A 15,000-nucleotide genomic window follows, 5' to 3' on the forward strand; every position below is an offset into this window, starting at 1 on the left:
CCTTTAGTCCTGAGAAACGTTCCCCTTCTCTCTTACTCCTCCACTCCAACATCATTGCCATCAAGTGCATGTTCTTGTACTATTGGGTGAATGCAGTCTGAGGTGTGTGCGCGTATGTGTGTGTGTGCGCGTATGTGTGTGTGTGTGTGTATGTGTGTGTATGTGTGTGTATGTGTGTGTGTGTGTGTGCGTGTGCGTGTGCGTGTGTGTGTGTGTGTGTGTGTGTGTGTGTGTGTGTGTGTGTGTGTGTGTGTGTGTGTGTGTGCAGGTCTTCCGTGTACACTCTCTGGGCTGGACAGAGGTTTTTGAGGCTGACCTTGTGTCGTCTAGGAGCAGCACTGTGCTCAGTGAGTGTATCAGACTCCTCCGGCGGCCGGACACGCCCTCCTCCACAACCACACTGCGCCGGAGAGAGAGAGAGAGAGAGAGCATGCATGGGAGAGAAGAGGTAGAGAAAAGACCTGTTCAAAAACAAGATAGAAATGTATTATTGGAATGTTCTACAGAATGTGTATTTTATTAATTTGTGTATTTAAATTATGTACAATATTAATTTTAAATGATCGCGTATTAGAGATCTCAAAGTGTAATCTTTTACTGTCTTTCAGGGAAAAGCAATGCTTCTGGTGCTGCAGAACGCTACCCTGACCCTGATCGACCCCATAGATCACACCCTTTTTCATTCCCAGCCAATCAGTAGCATCCGTGTGTGGGGTGTTGGGCGGGACCACAGCAGGTGAGTTTGAGTGTCAAAGGTTAGATCTGTGGTCAAAGAGCTGCTGTATACTGGTGTTTTATACAGCTGTCTCTCTCTCATAGCTGTCTCTCTCTCATAGCTGTTTCTGTCTCATAGCTGTCTCTCTCTCATAGCTGTTTCTGTCTCATAGCTGTCTCTCTCTCATAGCTGTTTCTGTCTCATAGCTGTCTCTCTTGACACAGCTGTTGTAGTGCCCATGAGAAAATATCCGTTGTGCTGCTTCTTGACCCTTAACTGTTCGTCCTGTCCTCACCTCCTGGGTCCTCTCACTAAAGAAACAGGGAAAACACTCAAGGACTCAGCGCTAAACACATTTTCTGAGATGTCCTAGTTTACTCTCATCACTGTCATGTGCGATCCTCAGTTGGAGAATCTGTCACTGGGCTTTTACAGATCTGCTGAACCCCAAAAACATTGTTTTAACCCCGCACACACGTACCATAGCAATGGTTGATTTATGCTGACACAGGCACATGAACCTGAATTCAGACACACTTAATTTTCATTTACAAACATGAACATCAAAGTCAAAGTCAAATTTATTTATATAGCGCTTTTTACAACACGTCACAAAGCAGCTTTACAATTGTATGGGTCCAGATCCCCAATGAGCAAGGCAAAGGCGACAGTGGCGAGGAAAAACTCCCTATGATGGTGGGGAATAGGAAGAAACCTCGGGAGGACCAAGACTCAAAAGGGAACCCATCCTCCATTGGGCGGCCTGTTAGCACAAGTCCGTATTTGTGGACAAAAGGTGGTTCTACAGTTATAGGTTATGGTTCTTGGTCCAAGTAGTCACAGTCCCTTCGGTGCAGATGGTGAGCCTCAGGTAGGAGCTAGCATCAGCACGTCCTCTTGCGGCAATAGCACATCCAACCCCGGCATCAATACATCCATCGGCAAGCCAGACCATCTCCCAGGTGCTTGTAGGTGCTTGCATGCAATCGTCTTGGGTAGAAGCATTCAAAAAAGATAGACAATACAGGTTGAGTGTGTGGATATCAATTTAAACCACCATTGATTTAAACATACATAGCTCATGTGCCAGTGATTAGCATGTGGCTCCGGCAGGCTAATCTATAGCAGCATAACTAAAGGGAGGGGTTCAGAGGTGACCACAGTCATGAGGGCTCACTGAGACATTGCTTTCCAGTCAAGTCATTGTCACAACAAGAGTGATACCATGACACAGCTGGATGACAGCATCAACATCTCAGATTACCAAAAGTCTCAACGTCTGGGAGCCCCCGAGCCCCTACACCTTACAAGGGGAATATTAGCTGAAGGCTTGATTAAATAGGTGAGTCTTAATTCTAGATATAAAGATTGGAACTGTTTCAGAATCTCGTATTGGAGCTGGAAGGCTATTCCATAATTGAGGGGCTTTATAGGAGAAAGCACTGACTCCGGCTGTAGTCTTAAAAATTTTTGGAACTAATAGAAATCCAGCATTTTGGGAGCGCAAAGGGCGAGATGGGCTGTAGTAAGCAATGAGTTCACTCGGATATTGGGAGCAAAACCATTTAACACCTTATAGGTTAACAGGTTAAAATTTTAAATTCAATTCGATATTTAATTGGAAGCCAGCGAAAGTGGGACTAATATGATTGAATTTTCTAGCCTTAGTTAGGACTCTAGCTGCAGCATTTTCTACAAGTTGTAGCTTCTCTATGGACTGTTTAGGCCCAAGAATCAGCACCTCAGTCTTATCGGAATTTAGTTGAAGAAAATTAGACACCATCCAGTTTTTAATGTCCTGGACGCAGTTCTCAATCTTGAGAGTAGTAGTGAGATCATCTGGATTAGAAGATATATACAACTGAGTATCCTTATTTTACCTTAGAATGCTCTGAGGATTCGTTATTTACTAGTACAAATTGGTAACGATCTGTCAGGTAGGACCTGAACCAGGAGAGTGCTTGACCTCTTATGCCAATGAGTGTCTCCAGCCTAGTAAGTAGAATATTATGATCAATGGTGTCAAAAGCAGCACTGAGGTCTAGCAGTATGAGAAAAGAAATGTGTCCTTTATCAGAGGATATTAAGAGATCGTTCAGTACTTTAGTAAGAGCTGTTTCAGTGCTGTGATGGTGTATAAATCCTGATTGAAATTACTCATGAACATGAGACATGTTCTGTCTGTAAAAAGGAAGAGAGTTGTGAAGAAACTGCTTTCTCAAAAATTTTGGATATGAATGACAGATTAGAGATTGGCCTATAGTTGGACAGTTCCTGAGGGTTAAGACCGGGTTTTTTAATTAGCGGCTTGATGACTGCAAGTTTAAATGAACTGGGAATGTAGCTCAGGCTCAAAGAATAGTTAATTATGGTAAGCAAAGGTTCTACATGTTAAGCGCTTTGTGACAACATGTGTTGTGAAAAGTGCTATACAAATAAACTTTGATTTGATTTGATTTGATACATTGCTATGCAGTAATTCTTTAAGTAGATGGGTTGGTATGGCATCTAGTATGCATGTGGAGGGCTTAGCAGATTACACCAATGAAATAAGCTCCTCATGACCAATTGGGGAGAAGTGTGACGATGGGTGCGACGTCAAGGACGAGACACAAATCCTTGCTTCAGCAGACGTCACTTTAATGTGAATAGGAATGTTGCGCAATAGCGCACGAGGAACAGATACACTTGACACAAAACGTGTAGACTTAGACAACGATGAGCACAGGACATTGCGCGAGCGCACATTAAATAGATAAACCACATTAGCCCCACGTGATTATGAGACAAGTCACAGGTGAGACTTATTAATCACACGACATAACCCCAACCACGAATATACACTGACGCAGACAAAGCACGTGGACTACATATACACACGCCCAAAAGGGAGGGGCCGGGGTCCTCAACGTGACAGACGCCCCCTCCAAGGGCACTACCCGTCCGGGGTGCCAACAGGACCGAGTGCCCCGAACCCACGACGATGGGCGGATCCGACGCGCTCAGTCCTGCGTCTGGGAGGTGACTGCCCTTGGCGAAGCGTCCGTCCCGAATTGCCTAGCACACCCCCCCTGGGAAGACCGGGGAAAAAACGTTTGACACATTAAACGGAACGGACACGAACACACACACGGGCACATTAACACATAGAGGAACGAGAGGGAAAAAGGGGTTTGGTAAACATACGGGCAGACTTACGATTACAGGAACACACACACACGACATAGGTGCCAGGCTGCGCGCCAGGAGAAGGGCGAGTAGGGGAGAGAGACCGGGAGCTACTGGTGCTGCAGGCGCTGCGGTGGGCGGTGCTCCTCCTGCCCCTGCTGCATACCCACCACCGGGCGCAGCGCGGCTGGCGGACGCGCCCGGTGCAGCGCGGCTGGCGTACTCTCCCCCCAGCTGGCTGTATGGCACGTCCACCTCGCTCCACGACTGTCCTCTGGAGTTGACAGTGGGCGCTTCCACTTCCATGTCCGTCGCCTCACTGTCCTGGCTCCAGCTCATGGGCTGCTCCGGGCTGCCACCCCGGGAGCAGTCCATGGTCTCTCCACTAGAGCGAGTAGAGGACGGGGTCCACCTCCCTTTAACCTTCTCGGCCGACGGTTCCGAGGGGGGAGGGCTCTCCTCTTCCTCCTCAGTGTACGAGCCCTCGGACGGAGGGTAATCTCCGTACTCCTCCTCCCTATCGTCGTCATCGGGGTGATCTTCCCCGCCTTTCCCTACGGTGGTAGAGGGACCTACGGGCGGAGGGAGGTAATCTTCTTCCTCCGACTCCTCCTCCGACTCCTCCCCGTAGTCGACGGTGGAGGCGTCGCCTATAGATGGAGGGTAGTCCTCCTCCCCTTCTCCACCGTAGTCTATGGTGGAGGCGTCGCCTATAGACGGGGAGTAGTCCTCTACCTCGTCCTCCTGCTCCTCCTCCTCAGAGTCCTCCTCTCCAAACTCCTCCTCCGGAGTTGACGCGGTAGCGCCGATCGTGCAGGCGCCCACCCTCGGAGGCGAGAGGGCATCTCCGCCATCTCCGGGTCCGTGCACTCACGCGCCGCAGACAGCTGGGAAGCGCACACAGGGTCCCTCTCCAGCTGTTCCTGCATGGGCGTCGCCTCCTGGCACGGGGAGGAGCCCTCCTCTCGACCGGGAGGGTCTTCCTCCAGCTCGAGGACGCCCACCCGCAGGGGCGATAGCTCCCGAGAAGGAGAGGGGTGTCGCTCCTCCCATACCCGAGCAGCTGTCCTGCGGTATTCCTCTGCCAGCTCGGGTATGGAGGTCTCCCGAGCCGCGCACAGCAGGTAGGCACACTCGGGGTCCTGCATCAGCTGTGCCAGAGTCGGCGGGGCTTTGTGGCGTGGAGGAGAGGAAGAAGAGCGGTGATGCCGCTTGCAGGGTTTCTTCCCCTTCTTCAGCTTCGGCTTGTAGCCTGGCATCCCTTTTGTGTCTCGGAAGGCTCGTCGTTCTGTGACGATGGGTGCGGCGTCAAGGACGAGACACAAATCCTTGCTTCAGCAGACGTCACTTTAATGTGAATACGAATGTTGTGCAATAGCGCACGAGGAACAGATACACTTGACACAAAACGTGTAGACTTAGACAACGACGAGCACAGGACACTGCGCGAGCGCACATTAAATAGACAAACCACATTAACCCCACGTGATTACGAAACAAGTCAGAGGTGAGCCTTATTAATCACACGACATAACCCCAACCACGAATATACACTGACGCAGACAAAGCACATGGACAACGTATACACACGCCCAAAAGGGAGGGGCCGGGGTCCTCAACGTGACAAGAAGAACACCAATCAGAGCTGACTAGACAGCTGTCATGGTGCATTGGCATGTTGAGAGGCTCTGAGATATCAATTTTATCTCAGATAAAATCATAAAAGAATTTCATAAAATTTTTACTGCTACACATCAAATCAAACATCTCTGAAAAACCAAAATGGAACAATTACGTCAATATACATCAAATAAATAAAATAAAATGCTTAGGTACACCTTGCTAGTATCGGGTTGGACCCCCTTTTGCATTCAGAACTTTCTTAATCCTTCGTGGCAGATTCAACAAGGTACTGGGAACATTCCTCAGAGAGTCTGGTCCATATTGACATGATAGCATCACGTAGTTGCTGCAGATTTGTCAGCTGCACATCCATGATGCGAATCTCCCGTTCCACCCCATCCCAAAGGTGCTCCATTGGATTGAGATCTGATGACTGTGGAGGTCATTCAGGTACAGTGAATTGATGTTCACACATGGTTGTGTGTGAAAATCCCAGTAGATCTGCAGTTTCTGAAATATTCACACCAGCCCGTCTGGCACCAACAACCATGCCACGTTCAAAGTCACTTAAATTAAGTTAAGTCCCAAAGGGACTGTGACTAGTTGACCGGGGAACAAGAACTATTACTATTACTATATACTTAACTATTACTGTGGAACTGTAGAACCACCCTGAGACCACGGACTTGTGCTAACGGGCCGCCCAATGGAGGATGGGTTCCCTTTTGAGTCTTGGTCCTCCCGAGGTTTCTTCCTAATCCCCACCCTATAGGGAGTTTTTCCTCACCACTGTCGCTTTTGGCTTGCTCATTAGGGATCTGGACCCATACGATTGTAAAGCTGCTTTGTGACAACGTGTGTTGTGAAAAGCGCTATATAAATAAATAAATAAATAAATCACCTTTCTTCCCCATTCTGATGCTCTGTTTGAACTGCAGCAGATCGTCTTGGTCATGTCTACATGCCTAAATGCATTGAGTTGCTGTCATGTGATTGGCTGATTCGACATTAGCGTTAATGAGCAGTTGGACAGGTGTACCTAATAAAGTGGCCAGTGAGTATGTATATATATACACATACATGTATCTCCACATAAGATGCCTTTGTCTTTCTTCACTCTGAGGGCCTCTTGTGTCATGGATTCCTGGATTCCTACGAGAACATTTAAAGAACTGATATGTCCTTACAGATCATAGTGTGATCGGTTTCCAGGTTGGATGTGCTAGGACAGAGAAATTGAAGAGGCAGCAATTTCAGAAACGAGATCCTGCCCTTGACATTCAGGCCAGTACTGCAGGGACCAGCTTTCTCTCCCTGTTCTTATCAGCCAATCAGAAGCATGGAGCATCATCTCTGGTACAATCATGCAAATACATGATTGGCCAGGGTGCTAGGAAGATGGGCCCTTGTGTTTGAGGGACCGCAGAAAGGGCACAGCTGAAATTCATCTCTGTTGCTGAGAACCAAAGTGAACTAGTGTGTTTGTTTGTTTATCTTTGAGACTAGTGCAGAGCTGTTCTCACATCTCATCCCTCACGTGCTTGTGCAAACCTGTTCTCACATCCCTTACACGCTCGTGCTGTTTTCACGTCCCTCACGCACTCATGCAGAGCTGTTCTCACGTCCACCAGGTCTTGGGTGTTCTGTTTCTATGGTAATGGAAAAAACATGTCGGAGAGAAGCAGGGCATACACTCATTCGTTTGTGTGGTTTTGTGAGGGAAAGAAAGAAAAGGAGACCAACACAGAAAGCAGGGGGAGGTTTTAGCATCTCAGTGTGTCTGTCTGCCTCTCTCGTGTAGGATTAATCCTGCGTATGATTACTACATAAACTGAGGCACTGTGTAAACATTCTCTGCAGTTATGTGTGCTTTTGCATTCGACAGATCGAAGGTTATTCAGCTGAAACCAATTAACAGCCATAACTCTCCTCTCAGAGAATCAAACTTCATAACATTTCTGTCTGACACGGTGCACATATTACAGTTTTTAAAATTTTACAGGTAAATATGTCATTAAAATGTTACAGCCATGGTTATTGGAACCAAACTGAGATTGTTCATTTTGATGGAGTAAAATCCTGGGTGTTATCCAGTGGATGTCAAGACTTTTACTGTGACAAATTCTGACAGAAAATATATCAAACTAAATGTAATAGGTTAAACTCTCTTCTCTCTTCTTGAGAACTACAACTAAAATAGCTGCTCTAAGTAAAAGGGCAGAAATCAGTGAAGAAAATAAGTATTTGAACACCCTGCGAGTTTTCAAGTTCTCCCACTTGGAGATAAATAATTTATTAAATAATAATTAAATTATGTGATACTGCTGCAAAAAAGCATTTGAACACCTGTGAAAATCAATGTTAATATTTGGTACAGTAGCCTTTGTTTGCAATTATAGAGGTCAATCGTTTCCTGCAGTTTTCACCAGGTTTGCACACTGACCTCTACACAGATCTTCTCCAGATTAGTCAGGATTCTAGGCTGTCGCTGAGAAACACAGAGTTTGAGCTCCCTCCAAAGATTTTCTATAGGGTTTAGGTCTGGAGACTGGCTAGGCCACTCCAGAACCTTGATAAGCTTCTTACAGAGCCACTCCTTGGTTATGCAGACTGTGTGCTTTGGGTCATTGTCATGTTGAAAGACCCAGCCACGAACCATCTTCAATGCTCTAACTGAGGGAAGGAGGTTGTTCCCTAAAATCTCCCAATACCTTAATACAGTACAGTCGTCCTGTCCCATGTGCAGAAAAAACCCCCAAAGCATGATGCTTCCACCCCCAGTGCTTCACAGTAGTGATGGTGTTTTTGGGAAGGTACTTTGTGCTCCAAATACGGCGAGTGGAATTAAGACCAAAAAGTTCTATTTTGGTCTCATATGACCACAGAACTTTCTCCCATGACTTTTGGAAGTTTGGAGACTGAGTCTGTTGTTCGTGTAATACTAATGTTAAACAGAACTGGCATGTACAGACATCTCTTCATGTACAGAGAGGTGTCTCTTGTACCGAGTGGTGTCTCTGCAGGACAAGGTGGTGTCTGCAGGACTAGGTGGTGTTATTGCCAACTACAATTAGTTGATTTCTTGAAATCAAATGATTTCTTGTCTCAATAAATTGACAGAACGCGATATGAAAATGCATATGCTACAATCGATCAGACCTGCAACAGACCTGCAACAGACCTGCTGTGGTCACTGTCTAGGATAGACACAACACGCCAGGCATCTGTAAAGAAGACAAACATTTAAGTCAAGAAATGTAGCCAAAAGATCTGATATCCTCACTTCCTCTCTCTACGTGGGTCTGTTCAGTCCAATCCATCAGGTACCGGTAAACTGGATTATCTCATTTTTCCTTGGGCGTAAACCGAGGTTTCAGCTTGCAGTATTTGTATTGACCAGCAGAGGGTGCTGTAGAAAACGATTTGAGTGTTGTGAGCTGCATGGTGGCGACAGGCTGATAATGTCGCCTGTGTTCTGCTGTTCTGTCATTTCTGGTACTGTTCACCACTCCAGAGCAAAGGGCAGCTGAGACTGGATCAGGTTGCCATGGGTTTCATTTCAACTTTGGGTGGGACAATGCTTACCCCACCCACCCCACCACTACTACATAACTACACCTGTGACTACACCTGTGACTACACCTGTGACTATGAGGCTGTTGAGAATCTGCAGTTCTGAGAAGATTGAGGCTTTCTTCCAGGCAGATGTAGTCATCTAGATTCACCATTGCATCACTGATAGATAGATAGATAGATAGATAGATAGATAGATAGATAGATAGATAGATAGATAGATAGATAGATAGATAGATAGATAGATAGATAGATAGATAGATAGATAGAGAGCTTGGAAAGGAGAACCATTTCAAGAACAATAAATTAATTTTCTTCTGGCAAGACTGAGCAGGCTGATGTGGAAGACTTTGAGGAAGACCCTTTCTTCCTCATGTATGAGGTATAACATAGCAGACACTCTCCCTCTTGGGGCTGATACTGCCACCACTGCGTCGTGCAAAGTGACAGCTGGTCGTGAATCCACATGCGTGTCAGACATTTCATTTTCTGCCAGCGATTGAAGGAACTTCTGACCCGTGAGTTCAGCGCTGAGATTTGGGTCTTTCATGGTTGATGGTTTCAGAGACAGTTTATCACATTCATCACTGAGGTTATCTCAGTCCTATACTGCAGAGGTCTCTCTCTCTCTCTCTCTCATATATGAGAGAGAGAGAGAGTGTTATATATATATATATATATATATATATATATATATATATATATATATATATATATATAATATAACAGAGCTTAGTATATCTGATATTATTAAATACTGTAATAGTTCTCTCAGCACATGCACACCACACACACACACACACACACACACCACACACACACACACACACAAGCAGCTATGATGAAGGAAGGAGGGTCTGATGAAAGAAGCATGTTTGGGCGTGGCCTTGGAGTGGTGTGTGTTCTGCTCTTTACACACACACACACACACATGCACGCACACACACACACTCATTACTGCAGACACACACTTGTGGTCAGTTTGAGTGAGTCCTGGACAGGTGGAGTTCATGGTGTAGTTGTAATTTGAGGTCATTGTATAGAACATTTGCTTTTTGTGTGCATGTCTAAATTTGCATGTGCATGTCTGAAACACTCCTCAGCAAAGATTGGAGGGAAATGAGAGAGAGATAAAGAGAGAGAGATAGTGGGAGAGATAAAGAGAGAGACATAGAGGAGAGATAAATAGAGAGATAGGGGGAGAGGAGAGAGAGATAAAGAGAGAGAGAAAGTGCTTTACATAAATGGAAAATGAAGATGTGAAACGAACAATGTCAGAGATTGAACACGAGTGAGAAATGGAAGCTGGAGAAAGAGAAAGAGGGAGAGAGGGATAAAGAGAGAGAGAGGGAGGGAGGGAGGGAGAAAGAGGGAGGGAGAGAGGAGAAGAAGGGAACAGAGTGAGGGAGTGAAAGAGTCAGGTGATGCAGAACATGGGTAGAGTGGAGAGTAAGATAGAAGGAGAGAGAAAGAGAGAGAGAGAAGGAGAGAGAGAGATGGGGCAGGCTCAGTGCGCTGAGAGCTGTGGGTGCCTCATCCAGGGATAGAGAGTAAGAGAGAGAAGGAGAGATAGAGGGTAGAGAAAGAGGGAGAGGGGGTAGAGAGAGGAAGAGAAGGGAGGAGAGAGAGGGGAGAGGGAGGGGAGAGAGAGGGGGGGTGAGGGAGGAGGTTGTGAAGAGGAAGAGAGAGGAAGAGAAGGGAGGAGAGAGAGGGGGTGAGGGAGGAGAGAGAGAGGGGGGGTGAGGGAGGAGGTTGTGAAGAGGAAGCGAGAGGAAGAGAAGGGAGGAGAGAGAGAGGGGTGAGGGAGGAGAGAGTGGGTGAGGGAAGAGGGAGAGAGAGAGGGGGTGAGGGAGGAGGTTGTGAAGAGGAAGAGAGGAAGAGAAGAGAGGAGAGAGAGAGGGGTGAGGGAGGAGAGAGAGAGAGAGAGAGGGGGTGAGGGAGGAGGTTGTGAAGAGGAGGAGAGAGGAAGAGGTGTGAGAAAAGCGCAGTGTGCGTGTTTGTGTGGGAGCGCTGGTCGCCACAGCGATGGGAGTAATGACCCAGAGAGCCGAGCAGCGCTGAAGGGGATGAGAGTGTGAGTACGAGATCCTCCAACTACACCTCCACCTCCATCTACACCTTCACCTACACGCCTGCGTCTCCACGCCTCCATGTCACTTTATCCCTCTCTGTATCCATCGGCAGGCATCCTCCCATCCTCCCATCCTCCTGAATCTGTTGGATTGTTACTCTCACTCATTGTGTCTATCCCTCTGCCTGTCTGCCTCTCTGTCTATCCCTCTGCCTCTCTCTGTCTCACTGAGCTTTCTTTAAGTTGCTTCTACTCCTGCGCTGCAGTCCTGTTTGATGACTCTTTAGTGTGTGTTTGCAAGGGTGTGTGTGTGTGTGTGTGTGTGTGTGTGTGTGTGTGTGTGTGTGTGTGTGTGTGTGTGTGTGTGTGTGTGTGTGTGTGTAAAATAGCAAAAAAAATGTTTTTTAATCATGTATTTGTAAGAAGTCTGAACTTTGCATTGTGCATCTGTGTGTGTGTGTGTGTGTGTGTGTGTGAGAGGGGTAGAAAGGCAGGGGCAGGATTGGGGGGGGGGGGGGGGGGGGTAGAAAGGCAGGGGCAGGATTGGGGGGGTTGAAAAGCCCCTGACTGGGGCAGTGCAGTTTTTCTTTTTACTCTAGTTTTTTTTTCATGTGTCCAACTGCTCAACCAGGTGGAGGAACATGGTGGAACACCGTGGTGGAAAAACTACAAATACTGAACCAATTAAAAATGAGAGAGGGAAAAAGAGAGGGAGGAGAGGTGGAGAGGTATAGATGTGGAGAGGAGTAGAAGTATAGAAGTGTAGAGATGGTGAAATGGTCAAAACTCCAGCCACCTCCACCTTCTCTAGATTATTGACCCTACTGCCCCTCTCTGTCTCTGTTTCTCTCTCTGTCTCTCTCTCTGTCTGTCTCTCTGAGTGTCTGTCTCTCTCGGTCTCACACACAGTTCTACAGAACTTGCTATGCTGTTGCTATGTGGTCTTTTGACTGTCTCCCTATCAGTTGATGTCTCTCTGTGGGTCAGTTGGTCTCCCTGTCAGTTGTTGTGTCTCTGTCAGTGTATCTCTCAGTCTATCTGTTGGTCTTGCTGTTGGTCTCCTTATCACTCGGTTTGTCTGTAGTCTGTCTGTCATTCTGTGTCCTTCATGGTCCCTTTGTCCTGTTTCCCCACCTGATGTTACACAGTGCTGCCCCTCTTACTGTAAGCTGTGGCGGCCATCTCTATTTGTATTTCTGAAGTGGTCTTTGACAGCTCCCACAATCCTTCACTCTGCATTGCTTTTTTCTCCAGAAATCTAAAGCCTCTTTCATGCTTTCTGTCTGATGGAGATTTCGTAGTTCTGAGCTGTAAATCTACTCTGAGTACGAACCCTCCCAACAGAGAGAAGCATCTCCACACCTCCCAGAAGCAACTCAGGCTGGAGACTTCCAGTAACATCTGAAGACTGGCTGCTTTGGTGCAGCAGAGTCAACTTAGCATCCTGTTTACCCATTTACCTGAGGGAAAGACTGGTCTGGGATTCATATTCTTTGGTAATTAGTGTTTTCTGTGTGTGTGTGTGTGTGTGTGTGTGTGCCTGTTTCAGATTGACCTGCTTCTTACTGTAATTTGGAGTGTGTATATGCGTGTGTGTGTGTGTGTGTGTTGTGTGTGTGTGTGTGTACAGTATCTCCCATAGATAGAGGCAGAGAAACTTTGATCTTGAAGGAAATTGCAGTGTAACAGGACATGAATTACATATAAACCTACAGAAATTTGACAAGAATACGAGGAGATTAAACCTCTTAAAGGAGTGAAACCAGCCAACATTACAGGTCCAGTGATCCGATCTACACGAGCGCGGTTGGGTGTTCTGGACATGTGGAGGCGGGTCAGGCCACATTCAGCGACCCGTAGTGAAGACTGCTCACTAAGAGAGGGCAGTGTCAGGAGTGGGCGGGGAGGCAATTCTGTTGCCCCTTTAAGAGTGGGGTCTGGCTGTGGTTCCTGGTTGTGTTGCCCCTTCAAGAGTGGTGTCTGGCTGTGGTTTTGTGATTAGTGTAGTCATGTCATTAACCTTTTCATTTTCAGAAGCCACTACCTTTTTCACACACACACACACACACACACACACACACACACACACACACACACACACACACACACACACACACACACACACACACATACTGTAGCTCTGTAGGATGAAAGGGAGGGGTCTTTTCTGTCTCTTTTATTCTGCAGATTCTCTCTCTCTCTCTCTCTCTTTCCATCTCTCCTTCTTTCTCTTGATCTTGCTCTTTTTCTGTATATCTCTCTATCTGATGAATGGCTTTCTCCTGTACCCTCATTCTTTATCTAATAGTCTATAAATCTGACCTGAGAAAGACTCTAGTCAGTAGAATTTGGGGTGTGTGTGTGTGCCTGTTGATAGCTAACACACACACACACACACACACACACACACACACACACACACACACACACACACACACACACACACACACACACACCCCTTAAGCCTTTGCAGGATTATTATATCCTAATATATAGCCTTAAGCTATTAATGGTAAACTGCAGAAAACTCAAATACAATGCAGCACAAATGCAGAGGACCCCCCCACCCACCTCCACCCTGCCCTTTAACACACACACACACACACACACACACACACACACACACACACACACACACACACATGCTAATATGAGTCTTAAGACAAGGCTCCCAACTGGGAACTGATCCTCTTTCTCCCTCCCTCCCTCTCTCCCTCCATCTCTCTCTCTCTCTCTCTCTCTCTCTCTCTCTCTCTCTCTCCCCCTCTCTCCTCTCTTCTTGCACTGATCATCTCCGCACTGCTTTCTGACTTTCGCTTACAGACTGGTCATGCGGTCGAGTGTCTTATGCGCTGTGTGTGTACTCAGTATCTGAGCATGCTCAGTGTGTGTGTGTGTGTGTGTGTGTGTGTGTGTGTGTGTGTACTCAGTATCTGAGCATGCTCAGTGTGTGTATTCAGTACACACTGCTGGTGTTGGGTCTGTTCCCCATATAACCTACATCTCCCATATAAACTACATCTCCCATATAACCTACATCTCCCATATAAACTACATCTCCCATATAACCTACATCTCCCATATAAACTACATCTCCCATATAACCTACATCTCCCATATAACCTACATCTCCCATATAAACTACATCTCCCATATAAACTACATCTCCCATATAACCTACATCTCCCATATAAACTACATCTCCCATATAACCTACATCTCCCATATAAACTACATCTCCCATATAACCTACATCTCCCATATAACCTACATCTCCCATATAAACTACATCTCCCATATAAACTACATCTCCCATATAACCTACATCTCCCATATAAACTACATCTCCCATATAACCTACATCTCCCATATAACCTACATCTCCCATATAAACTACATCTCCCATATAACCTACATCTCCCATATAAACTACATCTCCCATATAAACTACATCTCCCATATAACCTACATCTCCCATATAAACTACATCTCCCATATAACCTACATCTCCCATATAAACTACATCTCCCATATAAACTACATCTCCCATATAAACTACATCTCCCAACATTCATATTCACACTGTGGTTGCAGTGCTGGTGTTTCCCTGCTGGTTATCTGAACAGTAATGACTGAGTGGTCACAGCACCAGCAGTGGAATCTGCCAGTGCTCTGGGAAGTTAATTGTGTATATAGGCCTAAATGACGCTTATGTTGTTTTTAGTAACGTCTGTGTAAAAAAACAGGACATCAGTGGTTGTTTGAAAAATAACTAAAGGTAAAAAAAATAACTCATTTTAAGGAGGAATGGCCAGCTGGCAATGGTGATGATGGGTAGATGTGAAGAACC

General features: G+C 46.3%; 1 protein-coding gene across 5 annotated transcripts in view; it reads left to right on the forward strand.

The window, feature by feature from the left end:
• The window catches only part of apbb2a (amyloid beta (A4) precursor protein-binding, family B, member 2a), a 41,600-nt gene that overhangs the window by 7,500 nt on the left and 19,100 nt on the right, over positions 1-15,000 (forward strand). For 3 of the 5 annotated variants that reach the window (XM_076988227.1, XM_076988241.1, XM_076988232.1), the window contains 2 exons: positions 269-448; positions 609-736. In XM_076988227.1, coding sequence (XP_076844342.1) covers positions 269-448; positions 609-736 — 308 coding nt within the window. Of the gene's footprint in view, positions 1-268; positions 449-608; positions 737-10,997; positions 11,154-11,894; positions 12,647-15,000 lie in introns of those variants that run through there. The other 2 variants (XM_076988248.1, XM_076988258.1) reach the window with 2 other exon arrangements.

This window comes from Brachyhypopomus gauderio, chromosome 2 (assembly GCF_052324685.1).
Source record: "Brachyhypopomus gauderio isolate BG-103 chromosome 2, BGAUD_0.2, whole genome shotgun sequence".
Taxonomy (NCBI): Eukaryota; Metazoa; Chordata; class Actinopteri; order Gymnotiformes; family Hypopomidae; genus Brachyhypopomus; species Brachyhypopomus gauderio.